Source organism: Trachinotus anak, unplaced genomic scaffold (genome assembly GCF_046630095.1).
Source record: "Trachinotus anak isolate AG129_WGS33_773 ecotype Australia unplaced genomic scaffold, CSIRO_AGI_Tana_v1 ptg000021l, whole genome shotgun sequence".
NCBI lineage: Eukaryota > Metazoa > Chordata > Actinopteri > Carangiformes > Carangidae > Trachinotus > Trachinotus anak.
The window spans coordinates 21,725,460-21,744,562 of record NW_027273872.1 but is presented as its reverse complement, the minus strand read 5'-3'; the positions used below and the strand labels follow the sequence as shown (position 1 = coordinate 21,744,562).

Sequence of the window (19,103 nt, the reverse complement as noted above, 5' to 3'; positions counted from 1 at the left end):
CTTATGGTAGAAAAGTTTCAAGCCTTTATTTACAAAATAATCTAAAAACAATCCTCTTTTATATTGCATATTCTTCTTTTACCCCTTTACAGTGTGAGAGATGTGCTGCAGAAAGAAAGAAAATTGTTTCAGTTACTGGTTTTTGACGCCGAGGGAGGTTAATAAGTCATGAACCTACACTGCAACACACACCTATGAAAGTTCAGGATACTATTCAACAACACAGCATTTATTCAAACGTCTTAGTACATGCGACTGTTCTAGGCAGCATGAATCTGGAAAGCAATACAAAAAAAAAAACCAACCAAAAAAAAAAGCACGAAAGTGTCATTCAAAGGCCAGAACTACAAGTGAAATGAACTGCACTGGAGAGAAAAGACACGTTAAAAAACAATGTCAGTTTTCTCCCAATGAGTAAAAGGGTTATTTCTTTCTTTTATTCCAACACTAAAACTCTACAAATCTGTATTTTCAATTAAAAATGAAAATTTACTCTCAACAGAGTAGTTCAGCATGTCCCAAAGCAGGCCATCTTTTTTTTAATACTTTTAATTTTTAATTGTTTTTTAAGGTCTGGTGAATTTGGTCAAAATCAGTGTAAAATTATGTTGAGGGGGGATGAATCTGTGTTCATATGTGCTTGTCCCAATGAGGGTGTTTACATGCACAAATACTCAACAGTCCTCCAATGAAAACCATTTGTATGCATTCTGGTACATACTGCAACTATTCATGAAAACAGGAACTAATAACGGTGTTCAGTTGTTTCAGCGTCCCATTTATAAGCACAATACACCAGCTTGTTAGTTAAAGCCTTCTCACAGGGGGATAAGAGTTTATTGAGGTCATTATAAACAAATGAAAATATTTCAATGACTTTTCATGTGCATGTAAACACACTCACTGATAGCTCCCTTTCTCCTCAACCGACTAGAAATCCAGTGATCGGGGAAGAGCGTACTGACATGTGGTGTCAGTACTGAATGGGGCGTCTTCAATGTCAGATAACCAGCACAATAAATTAAAGTTTAAAAGATAAGAATGCAGCTAATATTAAGGCTGAGCGTGGTGAGCAGTTGTTGTGATAGTAAAGATTTACATGTTCGCAATGTAAAATGGGAACATAGAGAAGGCAACAAAGAGGAGAAAGACACCAGTAACATTTTCAGCTTTCCATATAAAATCAGGTTAGAGCTTTAAAGTGCAAAACATTTCTACAGAACATTTTAGGAAAACTAAAACCCCATTTTTTCAAGCATGTTAAATGAAACTGAACCAATCAGACTCTCTACGCTGCCACGAAGGAATAAAAGACTAAACTCACACACGCCGCAGCGGCGGCGTATGAGGGCAGCTGTGATTTTTTTTTTTTTTTTTTGGACCATCATACTCAGATGTCTAATGTGGGCAGAGCCAATGGGAAACAGCTTGCTAAACGATGTGTATGAGTTTCATGTTCTTCCATTAATATTGTCATCCAGCTGTCGACGCTCGGCCTCTGCGCCGCACTGATTGTGGATGTGAACTGCAGGATGGCAGAGTTTCAGAGTGATGTCACGACTGCTGTTTGTTAGCCTCCTCTTCGTAAGCGTTTCCTGTTCCGTTCTGGACGTAGGCAGAGCCGGAGCCGAGCCCGTACAAGTGACCACAGTACTTTGCATCATCGATATGATCCTCAAAGAACATCTATAGGAAAAATGTTTAAAAGCACACGACACTGAAAACAGGCACTTACAGGTTTCACATCATATTATTACTATGAGTCACAAGCTGATCTTAAAAACCACAAGTTTAATTCTGTGGAACTGGACACATTTAAAGTGATAGTTCAGGTTATTTGGGGTTGTGAGAGGTTCTTATCTATAATCAGTCTATTACCTGCAGTAGATTTGGATCAGTGTGCTCCCAGTTTGGAGAAGCAGCCGCTGGCACTGACAACAAAGCTGAGTGCTGTGCTACTGTGGACAGGGTCATCCACAAAAACGTGTTTTAGCCACTTAAAAAATGTCTTCTGAAAAAAAAAAAAAAGTAACGCCAGTTTAAGTGTACGCTTTATTTTTAATATTTGCACTGCTTTATTCTGCTGTCAAACAACCCCTTCTTTTGCAGCTACAGTTTTTGAACTGACTAACTATCGTATTCCTACGCACAAGCACAGCTATGGTGCACACTGTATTACTCCGCAGATCAGCAGTTTGACACAGACAAAGCTAAGTGTAGAATTACAGTAGCTCAATGGTTACAAAAATGTAGTTGTAAAAGAAAGGGCTGTTTGACGGCAAGATAAAGTGGTGAAAATATTCAAAATGAAGTGTACACTTAAACTGATACTGTTTTTTTTTCTGTGGGCATTTTTTAAAGTGGCTTTTTTAAAGTGTGGCCCCACCCACAGCAGCACATCACCCAGCTTCTGTACTGGTGCTTCTGGCTGCTTCTCTAAACTGGTAACGTCCTGATCTGATCTACTGCAGGTAGCACACAGACTATAGATAAGTACCCCACACAACCCCAGGTCAAATATTATGAGAGCATCAAGTGATGGTAAATTATGCTGTAAAGTGACTTGCACAGTGGTGAGTTGTTTGTCAGCAGCTGTTTTCTTTTTTCTTACAAAGCGCAAATATCAGAAGCTCAATATTGATCATTTGAGGTGAGGACCAATAAGTCAACTAGCTCTGAGGCTGCAACGATTATTCTATCAGTCAATTATCAACTGAAACATGATAATAAAGGGTTAATTATCAAAACACTTAAAGTAATTTTTTTCAATCTAATCTTTTAGAGTGTTGGCTTTGTCTCATTCAGAGGTAACTTAACATTCAGACATTTATAGAAAGAGCCGTGTGCTTGTGTTATATTTGGCAGACAGTGCGAGTGAACGTGTGTGTGTGTGTGTGTGCGCGCACGTGCGAGAGAGAGGGGGAGTTAAAGAGACAGACAGAGGGAAGGAGTGAGAGAGAGAAAGAGAGTGATAAGGAGAATCTCAGGAATTTAAAATTGGTTCAAAGGTTTTCACTGTGTTTTGTAGTTTATTAAACTCATACTGTTGAGTAAGAGCTGATGGTTGAGGTACAAAAGTATTCAAGGTGATTTCAGAAAACAATACAAGATGCACATTTCTCTCTCTACCTGCATGTTTTACCTTGTGCCCTGGCTGCAGCCTAATCTGATGGCTTTCAGTTCAGACTTGTGCTGCACTGACACTGATGCAGAGATGTTACCAAGTCCACACTAGTATCTTATTTGTAAAGGACTATGTCTGAACAAGCAACATGAGGTGTATGAAAGGGGCCAAAGCAGTACTTTGGCCTGTCTTTGTGAGATTTAAATTTCCTTTCTCTGTAGTCCTGTAGTCCTTTCTCTGACTCGAGAAGCGTACCTCTCTCATCTTGAAGAAAGCCATGCCTGTGAGTAAAGAGTCGGATCCGGCCTGATGCTGTGGTCCAATCCTCTCCAGCTCCAGCTGTTCAGCCACTTCCTGCAGCCCACCCTGAATACAAAACACTGTCAGCCACTCAAGACACCATGCTCCTAGTCAAAGCAAATCCCGAGGGTCACACTCAAAACAGATCAAGGTGAGAATCCTTAAATCAATAAAACAGGAGGTAGTACTATGTGCTACCTGCTGTAATATTTATCAAAGTACCTTCAAGTTTTTACAGCTCTTCATAAGGTACTTGACATCATAAATGACTGGAAAGTACAAGCGAAGAATCTCAAAAAAGTCCACCTCCTCCTCAGGCAGGTTAGCGTTGGACAGAATCTTGATCAGGTATCCAAAGTCATAGCCGCTGCAACACACACACACACAAACACATGCACACCTTTCAACAGGGTTTTTACAGAGCACACAGCAGCAGGCTTCAGGAGAATTTGTCACTTCCAATTTGCTATGACACAGAGATAATTGAGGACAGGCTGACTGGTTTTTCTTTTCTTATGCCTGTAGCCGCTTGCCCTCATGTCAAGTTTACAAGACCACTACACATGGGACACTACACAAGGGCAAATAACTACACAAAGTAACTGCATTATCCCAGAAAAGATTGTGTAGTGTTGGATGTGGATTTTACAACAAGTATCCTAATAATCAGTGGCTAATAGGAACTGAAAAAAGATGAATAGGATGCTCAGTTCATTCACAACGGACTCATACTCCAATTAGACACTGAATTCATAAGTGCAGTAAAAAAACAGGATGAATTACAGCGGAACTATAACATAAACACAACCAACAAAAATACCAAGAATATAAATAAAATGACATTAAAAACCTGTTTGTAAAAGTGTGTTCTCAATACCTGAACAAGATGACAGTGATGTTTCAAACCTAAGCTTTGTTTAATATCCAAAGCCTGGTTATCTTTAGCCTCAGTTTGCCATGGAGACACAAGTGGGAAACTGAGTACAAAATGAAGATGTTAAGCAGCAGGTTGTAGAAAAATAAGGGTAAAAAGTTACCAAGGTTACCATCGTCACCAATAATTACACTTGAACAGCAAATATAATGGTAAATTTTAACAAGATATCTTCTAGTGTTTGTAGCAAAACAATCCTAGTTCTGCGTAACATCTTACCTCCCATTACAACGAGACAAAAGACAAACAAACAAAAATAAACTTGCAAACATGCATTGCATTGGTCTCAAAGTCAAAACACACTGATAATACTGACAGGTTGAATATAAGATACTGTGTATTATGTGCATGGTGATGAGCAGACACAGTCAATGATACTAAAATTAACACACTGGGTTTCTGATAAGTGCAAACTGTCTGATGATGGCTTGTAACTGGCTACAAAAAGAGAAATTATAAGACAGACAATTTATAGTTATTTCTGTAAATTGTCTCATTTTTCTGAATATGTGCAGAGTATGACTCCTGTTGCTATGCAGCTGTTCACACTATGGCAAATAACTGCAAAAGCAGAATACCTGTGAAAAGACAGCCACTTGACCCCGTCACAGAGCACCACTCCTGATGTCATCAGCAGCTCTGCAAAGTATAGCGTCTCGATGCCTTCGTCCTCGTGCTTCTTGAACTGAATCCCTGAAGTGGTCAGGAGCTCAATGGAGTCCTGTGCATACATATCTTCTCTGATGAGACACAACACACATCACACAATTATTTTTACAAGAAGAAAAGATAATCAGGTAGGTGTGATAGCAGTCATGGACAACAATGTCCAAATATTGTGTGTTTAAAATACTTGCTTGTGTTTTTTTTAGTTTATGCATTTGAAAGGGTTGCGATGCGCTTCTCACAGCTAATGCAATATAAATGACTGGAATGAAACAGACAGGAAAATCATCTTACGTGAGGTTAAATTTAAAATTGAACTGCCATGTCGATGTTCCTGGAGGGTATTCCCCTTGTTCGTTCATAAACGTGAGGCCCAGCTGGATTATCTTGAGCAAATCCACATTGCAGCGCAGTAACTGGTACTGATAGTCAGCGTTACTTCTGAACTCTCCGATTGGTCTGGCTACTACACCTGGAAACTCTGTGTCCTGCAAAAAGAATAATTTATTTTGCACAGTGGAAATCTATCAAGAAGGGAAGTGTCGGACAGTTTTTTTGTGTGTCTCTATCAGCACCACTCACCATAGCAATGTAGTTGTATTTTCGGATGACATGTCGGATCCTCTTCAGCTCCTCCTCCAGGTTGTTGGCCCAAACCTCACATATTCTTTGGCTGTGATCCACAGTAGCTGCGGGCATAGTGCCACTTCACCATGCAAAGGCAAAGACACAGAGAGACAGACGGACAGACAGACAGACACTTCAAGAAGACAGCAGCTTCATAGACCTAGCCCTGCACATGCTGACCTGTGACAGACCTGATAATAAAAGGTGGCAGCACAAAGGCACTGAGCACATGACCCCCAGATATCCAAGAAGTGCAGACAAACCATTTGGCTAACAATATATAACGTTATAATATTAACTGTAGGGGACACAGGCTGCTCTGGGTATCAAACCACAGATATCTCAGTGTCAGTGTCAACACTGGGGGAGCTAATTCAATCTAAGAGCAGTTTGTGCCTCCTTTCAGCTGGGACACTTCACACTAACTGCTAATTTAACAAGTTACATAAACGCAGACAGACAGTGGGAACCGCAGCAGCTGACTGTTCAAGACATGCGGGACGTGCTAAACTGGCTGCTGTTACCAGAGGGTCGTCGCAGGCAGTTTGCAGCAGCACTTTGGGCTAGCTAGGTTACCTGTAGCAGTTAGCAGGCTAAAGGCTTAGCGCTAGTTAACATGAGCAGGATAGTGGAGGCTCTCAGGTCCGAGGCTGGGGACAGTTTCAACGCACCTCTGAAGCAGACAGCTGGCTCGTCAGATAAATAAGAGTGTGTGCAAAACGTGAAAGAGACGACTAACTAGCAACACAGACTCACACTCACACAGACATATATTTATATATACACACACTCGGCGCCAGTTTGATACTGCAAAGCTGCTGCAGCCTGGTTAACTTACCGTTCCCCAAACCGGGCAGCTGTGTGTTTAAAGCGTGTGCTATCTGAAAACTGTTACTTTGTTCTACGTTTTTGTGTCTGGGCTGTTCCGCTAACTTTTAAATAGTTTATATTCAGTATTGTATCGATGTCAACCTACGGCTGCCATCATAACTGAGCATACAACACGACGTCATCACGTAAACTGAAACGTCATTACGTATGTATGTTTGTTTGCTTATGGCGTTCGACTTCCGTCCGATGTGTACACAGCGCCTGCTTTAATTGCTTAGGAAGAAGAAAAAAAATGTCACATTTTCAATGTGTGTGTTTAAACAAACTGTTCAAATGTCAATTAAACCTTTAAACTTTATAATTTTTAAAAAATTGGTCCAGCTGTTTCTTTAAATCCCTGTTTCTTTAAACTTTACTTTTTCTCATTGCACACATATTTTTGTATACACATAATAATATGCCTTTTCTTGCCGTTGTAGTTTTGACTTACACTTTGATTTAACACTAGCACTGTTTAAAAAGATTGAGGCAAACAAAAAAGACAAAGAAAATATCCTCAAAGTAAAGTTGTCTTTGCTCACAGATAATAAATGAGAGCAGACAGCTGGGTGAGCCACAGAACAGCACCACTGGTGCTGGCAGGGCTTCAGGCTCTGGCTCATGTCCAGTGCAGCTGGCCAGATGTACGACAACAACAGGGATTGGAGCTTTGATGAGGACAGCTTCTGTTGCCACTGACTTTGAAAATTAAACTGTCTGCATATGCAGCTGTTCAGACACAAACTGTTTAGGTTGCACCTTTCTTGCATTGAGGGCTATGTATGGTAAAGCCTGGAAACAACTGGGTTTCACCTTTACCGTTTTGAGTAAATAAATAGATTTGTGTCACTCTCAAACATGCCAGACTGCAGCTTGTTGGTGAATCTGTTGTTAACTTAAACATATGAAGCCTAAATTTAGTCTATTGCAGACCGAGTATACAAATGCTAGGAAACATTTTTGAGGGTCAGTTCGCTCAGCCTACAAAAGCTATAGTCATCATTCCTATGAACATTTTTCACAGTGCGTTCTGTAGATTATCCAGAAATCTCAAACCCTAGGTGAGTGAAACCAAAACTATCTACGGATACATGGGAAAATGTGAACTGACTCTTCAAAGATCGAACAAGAAAACAATCATTAATCATTAGAACAATATAACTGACAGTAATGTATTTATTTATTTCACAGGAACTTTGACACAATAGACACAACTTTGCATTTAGACCAGTTTGATAAATTTGGCTCTTTTTCCATCTGCACAAATAAACGCAGCAATATAAAGCTCTTCCTTTTATACAAGGTCAGAATTCATTATAACCAAACATTTTTAACCCTCAGATACAAATAAAAACAACAAGCATTAAAGCAAGATTACAGTAGTCAAAAAAATAGGTCAAAGTACAAAAATATCTTAACATGCTTTGCTTGGTCATCTGTACATTGTTCATTAGCAGTATTGGAGTGCACTTATGCTATTACAGTGAGCAGTTTCTAATTTTACAGTTAAAATGGCACAAATATTCAAAAAGTCAGTCGGTAATCTGCTTCCTTAAACAGCAGCATATTTGTGTTTACATGCTCTTGTCTGCTGGTTCAGTAGTTCTGTCATTTATATTAGAAGACAGGTGATTCCCTTTAGTTAAAAAGAAAAAAAAATTTGATCATCACAAATCTGATGTTGAAGTACTGTGGTCAGGAATGTAAAAAGTTGCCTTGTCTTCAGTAAAAAAATCAAAACTTATTTTTCACATTGTGTAGAGTTAATATCACATGAAATCATGCTTTAGGCTGAAATATGCCGGTGTGGAGCATAAGGTGTCAATCAGTCACTGGTTATTGTAGTGTAATGACTCTAAAACCCAGCTGAGGTCACCGTGGTGTGCTGGGTGAGTTCAGTTCATAACATGTCCCTTGGGACAGAAACAGCTACACAGCCACTTGAACTACATTTTGGATAGAACAGGATCAGTGCTCGTCAGGCCATGTTGAACCCAGTGAGCCTGTGAGTAACGCTGACCATAAGGTGCGACAGCATTTATAACAGTTGTTAGACAACATTATTAAAACATTGTACAGAAAAGGAGATAAACTTTGCTACAAAAATGAGTTACTCTCTTTGTTCTTACTATGTAAACAGCAGCTTCTATTCCGTACACATCTGTTATGTCCTCGAGTCAGTTATTTTCATCCCTGCGGTTTGTCTATTTGTTCTATCTTGTGACTCTGTTTTATCTGTTTGATTATGTACTGATTTCATTATTAAACTTTAAACAAATATTACTTTATTAAATAATTTACCAGTTTTAAAGATCAATGCACCTGAAATGATGATTTGGTCTCTCAGGAGCTTTATTACGTGGCTCTTGTTGCTTTAAAAATTTAATATCGAAGTCCTGTTTGTGTCTTTTTTTTAATAGCTTTTCTAGTTGGGAATAGATCTGTTGTGGTTCACGACTGCAGCAGTTTCTCAGCCTTTTTCAGAAAGACACAAAACAATATAAAGCCAAGTGCCTAATGAATAAATGAACTGTATGGAAGACTATAGCAAAAAGTGCTCATACCTGCTCAGTTTACATTTACATTGAATTGCTCAGAATTGATCTTCACTTGTTTTAACCCAAGTAAACTAGTTTCTGTTGAGATCACTCCAACATTAAACTGTGTACAGTTTTATCTGTGTACAGCAGTATGGGTTCATTCTGCTGTCAAACAACAGACATGACTGTGAGCAATATTCAGCTTTGCAATTACTTTCAGAATTTCTTTCACTGGGCTAAGAAGTAAAATGTAGTCAGCTACAGCAACAACTTTAAACAAGTACGTATGTGGGAACAGGAAGAGTCCGCCACACAACATGCAAACAAAAGTGCCAGTAAGCTGCGTAACCCAAGCAAGACTTTTCACTAAAGTTAGAGCCGATAGCCAGGTTACTTGGTTAATATGAAGGTAGTGTTTGTTCAGTGGCCGTGAAGCTGCTGTGGCTTCCACCACATGCTACATTTGCTCAGGCAGCGGAGTAGGCAGCCTCATCTGAGTCGGGATCCCTGGTGCTGTCCTCGCTGACAGGTGAACGACAGCTCAGGTCCGCGATCCCCGACTCCTGGTCGCTGCCGTTGGAGAGGTTGGCTTCGGATGTTTGGTTCAGGTCTTGGGGCAGGATCAGGCTGCTGTCTGGTGCTTTTGGCTGACAGGGGCTGCTGGTGATGAAGCCCCCAGTGTAGTCCTGAGGGGTGTTGGCCACTGTGAGGTCACTGCTGAGAGCCCACGCTGTGGGACTCTTATCAAAGGTGGTTGCTTTCTGGGTGACACTCCATTCCTGCTCCTGCTCCAGCTGAGCAATTTTCTATTAATAGGCATGAAAACAACAGTTATCTTCTACAACCAGGAAAAACACCGGAGTAGCATTTTTTTCCCCATGAGAAATGACTGTGACTATGAATTCACAGCACTGTCCTACCTCTTTGTGTGAGGCCAGCTGCTCCTCCAGCTGCTGCGTCTCCTCTTGGATGGTCCTCAGGTAATCATCTACAGACTGCCGCGGATGCATCCCTCGGTCAAAGCGGTTGTACAGGCCTCTCCAGAATCTATACAAAAGCAAGATCATCTGTGAAATTAACTCTCCTTTTACTATAGTAGTTTCACTTTTAGACTGTCAGCATTCCTCTGACAATGTGAGGCCAAGTATTCAACTGAGAACTGCCTGTTTAAAATGTGTACACCAGATTTGAGACTAGGCAGTTTTAGTTGTTGTTGGTAACGACCTACTTAAAGCAGTAGGGGGCAGTAGATGGCCGGAGTAGCCCCTGAGTCTGGCTGTGGTCTGGCCTGTACAGAGGGTTGATGTAGTCTGCACGGTTCGTCCATAGGTAACTCCACAGAGAGTGTGTCCTCTCACGTACTCTGTCAAACGGCAGATAAAGACAGAGAATAATCAATCCGTTTTTTTCTGGCATAGAGTTGTCTCAACTTGCCCAAGCCCAGTGATGTAATATACCACTGGCTGTGACCTCTCCTCAGTAGTCTTTCTCCTCTCAGACCAGTTGTCTGTGCTGTGAAAAGGAAAAGAAGCTGATGGTAGCAGCAGGTTTAAATCTCACCCCAGCTCTATCCTCTCCCGCTGGTTGTTGCCGATGAAGTTGCCATACTGGCAGGAGTAGATGTGGCTGTGAATGGTGATGAGGAACCTCTCGTTGAACTCAAAGGCACAGGGGAACTGCTCCATCAGCTGCCACACACACTCCAGGAACTGATCAATGACGGGAGACACCTCCTTAGGGTCTCCGACCAGGTGGTTGCATCTGGAGGAGAGGTGCAGGTACAGTTAGATCAAAACAAAACATCCAAACCATAGATGCCTTGAAAGTCATGTTTGGAGTCAAACCTGTGAGAGAACTTGTGTCCAAACGAGACCCAGTCTCTCTCGATGAGAACCTAAGTGAAAACAAAACAAAATCTATAGTCTTGTTCCTTTTGAGTTCCAGTGTGATTGAAGGTTCAGACATAGTGCACAGTCAATTCCCGCAGAATGGCTGAACCTCTTCACTCTCTGTGTGGGGTCATTTCCCTCTTACTTCAGGGGCAGTTCCCAAAAGTAGGCCTCTGTGTTATGTTTATTTTCCATAGTTGCTCTTTTTGGATTCCGAGTTAGCCTGCACAAAACCTTCTGATCAAAGAGACAAGCCTCATGAGCCCAGTATGGACTAGGACCAGCTAAAGCCAGAATGTGACTGCAGATATTAATATGACAGAGTGTCCCTGAGGGTTATGTGGCATTCACAGTCCAACTTATAATATACAATCCTACTCTTAATATACAATCCTACTTATGATATACAATCCTACTCTTTAGGGCAAAAGGGAAAGATTCAGTATTTACCATGAGTCCTCGGAGGGTCCTGTAGTAGGGATCCAGCAGCACACAGGCCACTGAACACACCTGAGCTGTGCGGTCCCAACCGTCTGAACAGTGGACCAGGACACTGACACCCTCTTGTGCAACAGCCTACACACACAAATACACACACACACACACAGTCTGTGCAGTGCCAGCACACATTCAGGATGTTTGAGAGTAAATAATGGCTGGAAAACAAAATACGTTGGAATCGTGAAAATATCATCAATCATCTGTGTCAGATAGGGCAGAAAGTCCCACTGTTTGCTCTCTGTGGATTTTCTAGTGGCAAGAAAATTGTTATTTTTGTTGCCAAAAATGGGAGTAGACTGAGTAGGTCTTGTTAAACTCTTTAACTGTCCTCAATTTATATTTGGTAACTCTTTTGCCTCTGTGATGGATTATAATTTAACATCAGCACATTATCAGAGCAGCTGTTTGCCCTTGGATGGCGACTTGGAAAAAAAAAAAAAAAAGAAAACCGTAATCACATTGCAGCTGATTTTCTGCCTGTTATCTCTTAAAAAGATAAGAAATCAACAAAAAATTTAACTCAGTAACTCGCACTAATTTGACACCAATAGTTTCAGTGCTTTGAATTTATTACACCAGTTTTGCTTTCTCACGCTTTGACAAAGATACTAAAGATACTCTGTGAGTGGGTTTTTGTCCACTATTAGTGCTGTGGAGCAACATTTTTACAAATGAATCCCCAGTGTTTATATGTTGCACAACTGATTTCAAAACATTTTGTACAACATTAGGAATGAGATATAAGAGAAAAGTGCAAGGATGAGGTCCAAAACAATGAGATAATACATTGACTGATTAAATTCATCCATAAAATAAGAAACAGGAGAATGTCATATTCTAATACTGAGTTGTGTTGCTGCTGATTGCTGATGAGTGCTGCCTTGTGTTTGTTTTTTTTAAGATGAGAAGTCTGTTGTTGATCTTATTAGTAATTAAAGTCCCAAAGTAAATAGGAATTTTTGAGATGGGGAAACTGCCAGAATTTCCTATTAGTCTGCAACAACCGACTGACCCCAACCACAGCCATTCCCTGACCTCAGCCATTTACTACATGAAGTATGTGACTGGTGGAGCCCAAGAGCAAGAAAAATTATACCGAGCAGAAAGAAGAATCTCTCTTTTTATTGACTAAGCCCAGTTAAAAAAAAAATATGCACAGACAGATGAAATGTGTACCACACATCACATGCAGGATACAACACACACACCTAAGCTAATATTGAGTGCAGTGGTGAGGCAGACAGCGGGGATTAACCTCCAGACTGACCTTGGCGATGAAGATGCCTGCATCCAAAACAGCTTTGATGTGCCTCAGCCAGCCTGAGCTCTCCAGACCCTCCAGGAAGTCGGACATGGAGGGGGCACGCAGCTCGCACACTGTAACCACAACACAGCTGTCTCACTGGCAGGAAACATGGAGCATACCTGACTGTGGGACTTTATTAAACCTCGCCGTTCACTTTCATTATAAAAGGCAGCATCCATGACAGTATATTTATGGGGGAATCTGTGCATGGCATGGGAAAATATGGGTCATGCGAGCATATTTTGTTTTTTCTCCCAAACTGATTTCCTTCAGCTTTTCATGTGATGATTCATTTGGACGCCAGTCAATGTTTTTTAGTGACACTAGCGTCCACCACTTTGGTCGAGGCTGAAATATGTCAACAGCTACTGGATGGATCGCCATGAAATTTTGTGGAGACATTCATGGTCCCTAGAAGATGAATCTGAATTGATTTACTGTCTCCCTGACCTTTCTACAGCGCCACCAGCAGGATCATTGGTCATGGTTCATGGTCTATTTCATACATACAATGATTTGTGCCAACTTTGGTTCTCCCCTGAATATTTATTGACAGTGTCAGGACAACACTTGGGTTTATAACCAAATGACCTGCAAAATTACCATCAGCATCAGCTGTACTTTGAGTTTAGTGCTAACAGCGTATGTTAGCATGCTAACATGCTAACACGCCAAGTAAGATGGTATGTAATGTTGATCATGATACAACATCACGTATCATGATCAGCATGTAAACGTCAGTGTGAGCATGTTAGCATGCTAATGTTAGCCTTAGCTAACGACTGTGCCGCCTCACAGAGCTGCAGTGTGTCTGTGGACTCTTTGTCTTGGATTCATATTTCAAGAAACACAATAACAAGACTGAGCCATATCCAAACACAGTCACAGAGATGAGGAAGAAAATTAAATACACATCCATTTCTGTACCATAAGGCTTCCTGCATTACGTTTGTTTATGCTGTAAAACAGAATCCAAAATTTATTTTTCCATCTTCAGGGTTCAACATAAATATTTTTGAGTTCACTGGGAGGCAGAGTGACATGAACCCGTTTCTCCACGGCTGACATTTTATTAGCTGAGGACAATTTGTCACATTAACACTCATAATTCAGACACTTAGCTCACTGTATGAAAACATCTGCCCCGTCCTCAATCAATTCAGGTGCTGACAGAGGTGACAAGGTGTTTTTTTGCTGACAGCACATCAGCTTGCTGACCTGTAAAAATGCTGTGAGGCCACTGATAGGAGAGCGAGCAGGTGAACAGGTTTGTTCAGCCTTTGGTTTTGTAACACGTGGTGCGCTTCCACAAGGAAGAAATGTTTGAGCTCATGCTGCCAGGCGGGGGGTCTTCTAAATCTTATTGAAGTGTACAATCGGGTAGGGAGAGTCAGGCAAGCTCTGAAGGGCAGGCGCTGTCTCCAGCATTTAAAGACTTCCCTTGTGCTGCCAGGGGGCAAAGAGTTATCACAACTAAGAACAGCTATAACTTTTAAGACTTGAAATCACATCATTCTCACGCCCTCTGTCTCTCTTTGGGGGATAAGGTCCTGGATTGTCCACTCTGGGAAACCAAAATAGCTCTGAAATAAAATCCAGATGGATTCAAAGTCTTCCTAGGAGCACCCCTGCACAATACCCAGAAATTCTCCTGTGGGCTCATTTGAGGTCTGATTGCAGCACAGTCCAGTCTACATGAGTGCACATGAAAGCCACAGGGGGTAGCATGGGGTCCCGCTCTGCTTTAGTAATGGAAGAAGCAGCAAATTTAAACAGACGATGTCGGAAAATATACATTTTGCTCCACAAACACTGATGTGTTCAGACATTTCTGGCACAGTGGTGACCGCTCTGCTGTGTCCTGAAAGCTGTTTCCACAGTATGCAAATCTAAAATCAGTGAAAGAGTGAGTCTGCAGAGGACATGATAATTACCTTCTAGCATTTTTTGTTGGCTGTTTCTCATAACGTGGATGTTCTCGATGCCGATGAACTGGAATTTAATGTTGGAGTAGTTGTCTTCATTTTCGTAGCCTTTTCCTGCAGCTCGGTTTGCGATCGCATTCAGCTAGAAAAACATATGACTGAGTGTTTCAAGAGAAAAATAATACAAAAGTATGGTTTTTACACAAATGTCCATTATATAATATTGATCATGGTTCAGCTTGTACAGAGCCAGGATGTTTTCAAGACTTTTGCTATGTGCACATCCAGCTGGCAAAACGCAGCATGGAAAATAAAGCCCACCTGAACATACAGCATAGTACAGTAAGGCTTGTATTTTTGCAGGCCATTCCTTAGGCACAAAGGGCTCACCTTAGGCCTGGTGTCCACCACATACATGAAGTCGCTGCGGGGGTTGGACCTCAAGATGGCCTCCAGCATCTGTTCATCCTCCAGGCAGCGAGCGCTGAAACCTGACAGGGGCTGGCTGCTGCGGCAGATGGCAGCCTGGGAGGAGGCAAGAAGCACTCAGGTTTCATGCGGGAATGTTTACTCATCTGACGGCTGATTTTAAGTGAATTATTACTCTGCACGGCATTTAGAGCATAAAAATTCATGTGTCATGTGAGAATCGGGGTGAATACAAATTCACAGTGCTCTCCCTTTCCCTGCATGTTCAATTTAAATTAATCAGCCACATATCTCCATTTAGGAGCCACAAGGGAAAGGGAAGAGATTGTTGTGTGATTCTCCCTCCTGGCTCATGAGCCAGAGGGGAGCCCCTCTGTATGAACTGATATCCACACACAGGACCATCAGCCCTGGGAATCTGACCTTGAACACATAAAGCACTCCCAACTGTCCAGTCAGGGATTAATAGGAAGAATTATGGCTGTTCATGCTTATTCCAGATTTAAATATATGTCAGCTTTCAAAAAAAATGAGTAATTGTAGCTGAATTGTAGAGGCAAGAACAGAATGGACATCTCCTGCTTCATCTCCTCATAAGTCGTCTCATTTACCTGTGCTGTGTTGTAGCAGAGGCAGAGCATTAAAGGTGACCCCTTGACCAACATGATCAATAGGTCAGTCTCAGCTGAAGAGGAAAAGAACCGAGTACCTGACGTGGACCTAACAAAACTTTTAACAACCTTATGAAAAAAATATATCTTATGTCATACAGAGGGATGGACAGAGGCTGGAGCCACTTCTGTACCATCAGATCAGCATCAGTTTGATTCATTTCAGGCTTAGTCTCTGTATCAAATATACAGGTGGAAAACAGAACAAGGAAAAAACAGTTGCTGCCCAAGGGTTCATTTACGCTCCCTTTACTGTACGTCCCTTTCAAATGGTGGAAGCCGTCACTGCCCACATACTTCCACTCATTATTTATGTTGGCATGGATGTTAAGCAATAAATCCACTAGAGTCAAAGTTTCTGACAACAACAAATGTGCTCACTGTGGTGGTGGTCTACCTCTTCAGTGGCAAAAGTGGAGGCAGCACTGCAGATGGCAGTGGCCTGTGAAGTCACTAAATACATCACGTAACCTCTGCTCAAAACTTTCTGCCATTATTAATAATTGTACAACAAACATTTTACAAAGCCCCAAAGATTTCCTGTCATGCTGCTCAGTACTTGGTGCTCAGAGTACAGATATGTGGCTCCGTCCATATCCTTATCTAACACTCAGCATAAATGAGCCTCAACTGACAGAATTATTGCCTTGCAGTTGTAAGCTCGGCCACTCAGACTAATTTCAGGTAACATCCCTGTTTATCCAGAGTCATATAAACACTAACCGTGAAATTTTGTCACAATTACTGTGTGAATTCTTAGTTATGGCTAAAAACGTGTTTGGTGCGGTCACCGTGACTTTGACCTTTGACCACCAAAATCTTATCTGAACTGATAAGACTTGATTCCAAATGAATGATTGTGCCAAATTTGAAGACGCTCCCTCACGGTATTACGGAGCGATCGCGTTCATGAGAATGGGATGAATGCGAAAACATAATGCCACCGGCCCCGAGTGCTGCCGTCAGCATGGAGGCATAAAAATGGCCAGGAAACACCTGCAGGCAGCACCAATAACTCAACATCAGTGACTTCGTGTTTACTTTCTGGCTTGCAAGCAGCCAAAAACTTCTGGCTGCTTGAAGAGGAAGCGTGGTGGCAAGCAAAGTGAAGTATTGTCATCATTATATTCATTCTGTGCAGGGTCTGAGTCAGAGAGACTGGTTCTGTCGGTGTTGTTTTGAGTTTGAGAAGTGTCACAGATGATTCATGCCCCTATGATACTGGCTATCATGGGAAGCACATGAAACATACAGAGAAAATGTATGTGATCAACTTACATGATTTTCTTTGGAGTAGTACGACAGCGTGGGAAATCTGCCTCTGCTTCTGAACTTGGAGCTCCCCACGATGACCGGAGGCGTGGCAGAGTCAGGTACATAGAGGTCAGCGGGGTAAGTGTCACTCACCTTTAAAAAGAATGACATCACAAAAGTCTAAGCACCCGCGATGTCCATATTAGGATGAAAAAGTACAACTGGTCATAGATGTCGGCTCACTGACCTTGTAGTGTCGGTTGACGGGGGAGAGTCTCCACAGGGAGTTTGGGAGTCCCATTCTGCTGTAATCAGCCTTGAGGTCCAGGAAGTCCCATTCCTGCCGCCTCTCCTCCTCATCCACGTTAGGTTTATAGGAGAAGCAATACAGCTCCGCGTAACTCTCTGCAAGGCACATTACTGGTTTAATGAGCAAAACCTCCAACGTATACAAGCTAGATTGACCACGGCACTGCAAAAGCAGAGGAGATGAAAACTAGAGTCTGAGCTTTACTGAAATTTGAACTCTCATAATAGTGTATCAGCAGATTATCCTGGAGTCAGATGTTTAATCCAGCACTGATACTGATGTAGCTGTAAAAATAGCCCCCCCAAAAAAGACAATAATAAGGACCCTCTGACATGTTTGCTACAGTAAGGACATCACCAAATCAATACCGTGCTGGCGTCCTACCACAGCTCACCTGGCTGGGAGAGACGCTGCAGGGACAGGTGAACATCATGGCATTCGCGCTCTCGAGGCATGACAAAATGAAGAACCTGGAAGTTCTTGCAGTGAATGAGCAGAGCACATCCTGAGGCTGTGGCGGCTTGTTTCTCCACACTGCACACCAAACTGTGGAGCACCTAAAACAAGTGGAAGACAAACTGACCGTCTGCGGTGCTACAGCATGTTTCACCATGCTGACATGGGAAACACAAATGCTCGGATGCACTTCTGTGCTACACTGTCCCAACAAACTGATTTTTCCATCCCGCCAGTGTACTGAGCTGATGCCTACCCATGTTTCATTGCGCACTCCGGCCTCATTCTCCACAAAAATGGTGTGTGTAGCTGTCAGGTACAGGGTGCCCACCCTGCTCCTCCTGGGAGAGACTCTGTCGAGCAGCTTGACATTCTCCACCTGGAGGAGGAAGGTGAGGAGAAGCATCAAACATCCAACTACAGCTGTACACACGGGACCTATACACACACACACACACACACACACACACACACACACACATCAGATGTAGCTGATAGCAGCAGGAGGACCCTGTCTGCCTACGTGGCCGACGCAGCCCACGCCCTTTAAATGAATCCTGTATTTTTTGCTTAATTATCTGAAATAAAACTCTGTATCAATTGTGAGCACACGTGGTTTGTGTTTACTGAGGTACCACTCTTTGAAGTATCACTGGGGTAATGCGGATTTCGTGGCTAATCACTGCAGTGAGATCCGCGGTTACCTTTGGCAGTCGGATGTGCTCCATCGGCAGCTGAGAGATGAGCCGCAGCTTCCTGCGACCACTGCGCCTTCCGCAATACAGCTACCAGCAGCACAGCATGCGCACAGCAGCGTACCAGAGTGTGCCAGGTGAGCCTCGATGGTTCAGGTTGCTCGTCAGCAGCGCTCAGGTGGCCCCTGCCATAACATCGCTCTTCCCTGAGCCGTCTTTGCGGGAGCCGCACCTCCGGGTCCTAAAGCCCGCCCCGTGCTGGGCTGCGGCCTGGATAAAATGTTAAAGGGCATTTCAGGCTGCAGACCAAATGAACTTGCTGAACTGTTATTTTATTGAGTATGCGCCGCAACATATTAGTGGATTCCACATATTTACTGACCTCTAGTCATTTAAGAGAAAAATGCATCATATTATACATCTTCAGTGAAATTTCTAATTATACATATTGGTTAAGGAAGTGGTTTAATGATAAACACACTAGCTTAAAGTTAATGCTGGTGACTTTTTAAACTGTTTTCTAAAAGAAAGTACAATTGTTACTTTTAGTGTAAGAGCTCTGGTTATCATTTAACCGATTAAATTAAGAAACAATTGACACCTGCG

The 19,103-nt window shown here is 42.2% G+C and overlaps 2 protein-coding genes across 3 annotated transcripts; both read right to left on the bottom strand.

Moving 5' to 3' along the window:
* Window position 1: 1 nt before the first annotated feature.
* On the bottom strand, window positions 2-6,662 carry cnot7 (CCR4-NOT transcription complex, subunit 7). Its single transcript, XM_071457509.1, has 7 exons — window positions 6,490-6,662; window positions 5,607-5,730; window positions 5,319-5,512; window positions 4,937-5,098; window positions 3,647-3,791; window positions 3,380-3,490; window positions 2-1,686 (listed from the first exon to the last, which is right to left on the bottom strand). Exons 2-7 carry the CDS (start codon window positions 5,721-5,723, stop codon window positions 1,555-1,557), a joined length of 861 nt encoding a protein of 286 aa, XP_071313610.1. The 5' UTR covers window positions 5,724-5,730; window positions 6,490-6,662; the 3' UTR covers window positions 2-1,554.
* A 1,021-nt stretch (window positions 6,663-7,683) lies between these two features.
* mtmr7a (myotubularin related protein 7a) lies at window positions 7,684-18,709 on the bottom strand. Of its 2 annotated transcripts, XM_071457858.1 has the most exons (14): window positions 18,507-18,709; window positions 18,059-18,181; window positions 17,741-17,903; window positions 17,284-17,441; window positions 17,061-17,189; window positions 15,073-15,207; window positions 14,692-14,824; window positions 12,719-12,828; window positions 11,401-11,526; window positions 10,906-10,955; window positions 10,622-10,822; window positions 10,290-10,424; window positions 9,982-10,108; window positions 7,684-9,867 (listed from the first exon to the last, which is right to left on the bottom strand). In XM_071457858.1, the coding sequence occupies exons 1-14, from the start codon at window positions 18,528-18,530 to the stop codon at window positions 9,529-9,531; spliced, it is 1,953 nt and encodes a 650-aa protein (XP_071313959.1). In that variant the 5' UTR covers window positions 18,531-18,709; the 3' UTR covers window positions 7,684-9,528. The 2 variants fall into 2 exon arrangements, with proteins under 2 accessions (XP_071313959.1, XP_071313960.1); XM_071457859.1 differs by lacking the exon at window positions 17,741-17,903 and having other exon boundaries at window positions 18,507-18,524.
* Between the last annotated feature and the right edge of the window lie 394 nt (window positions 18,710-19,103).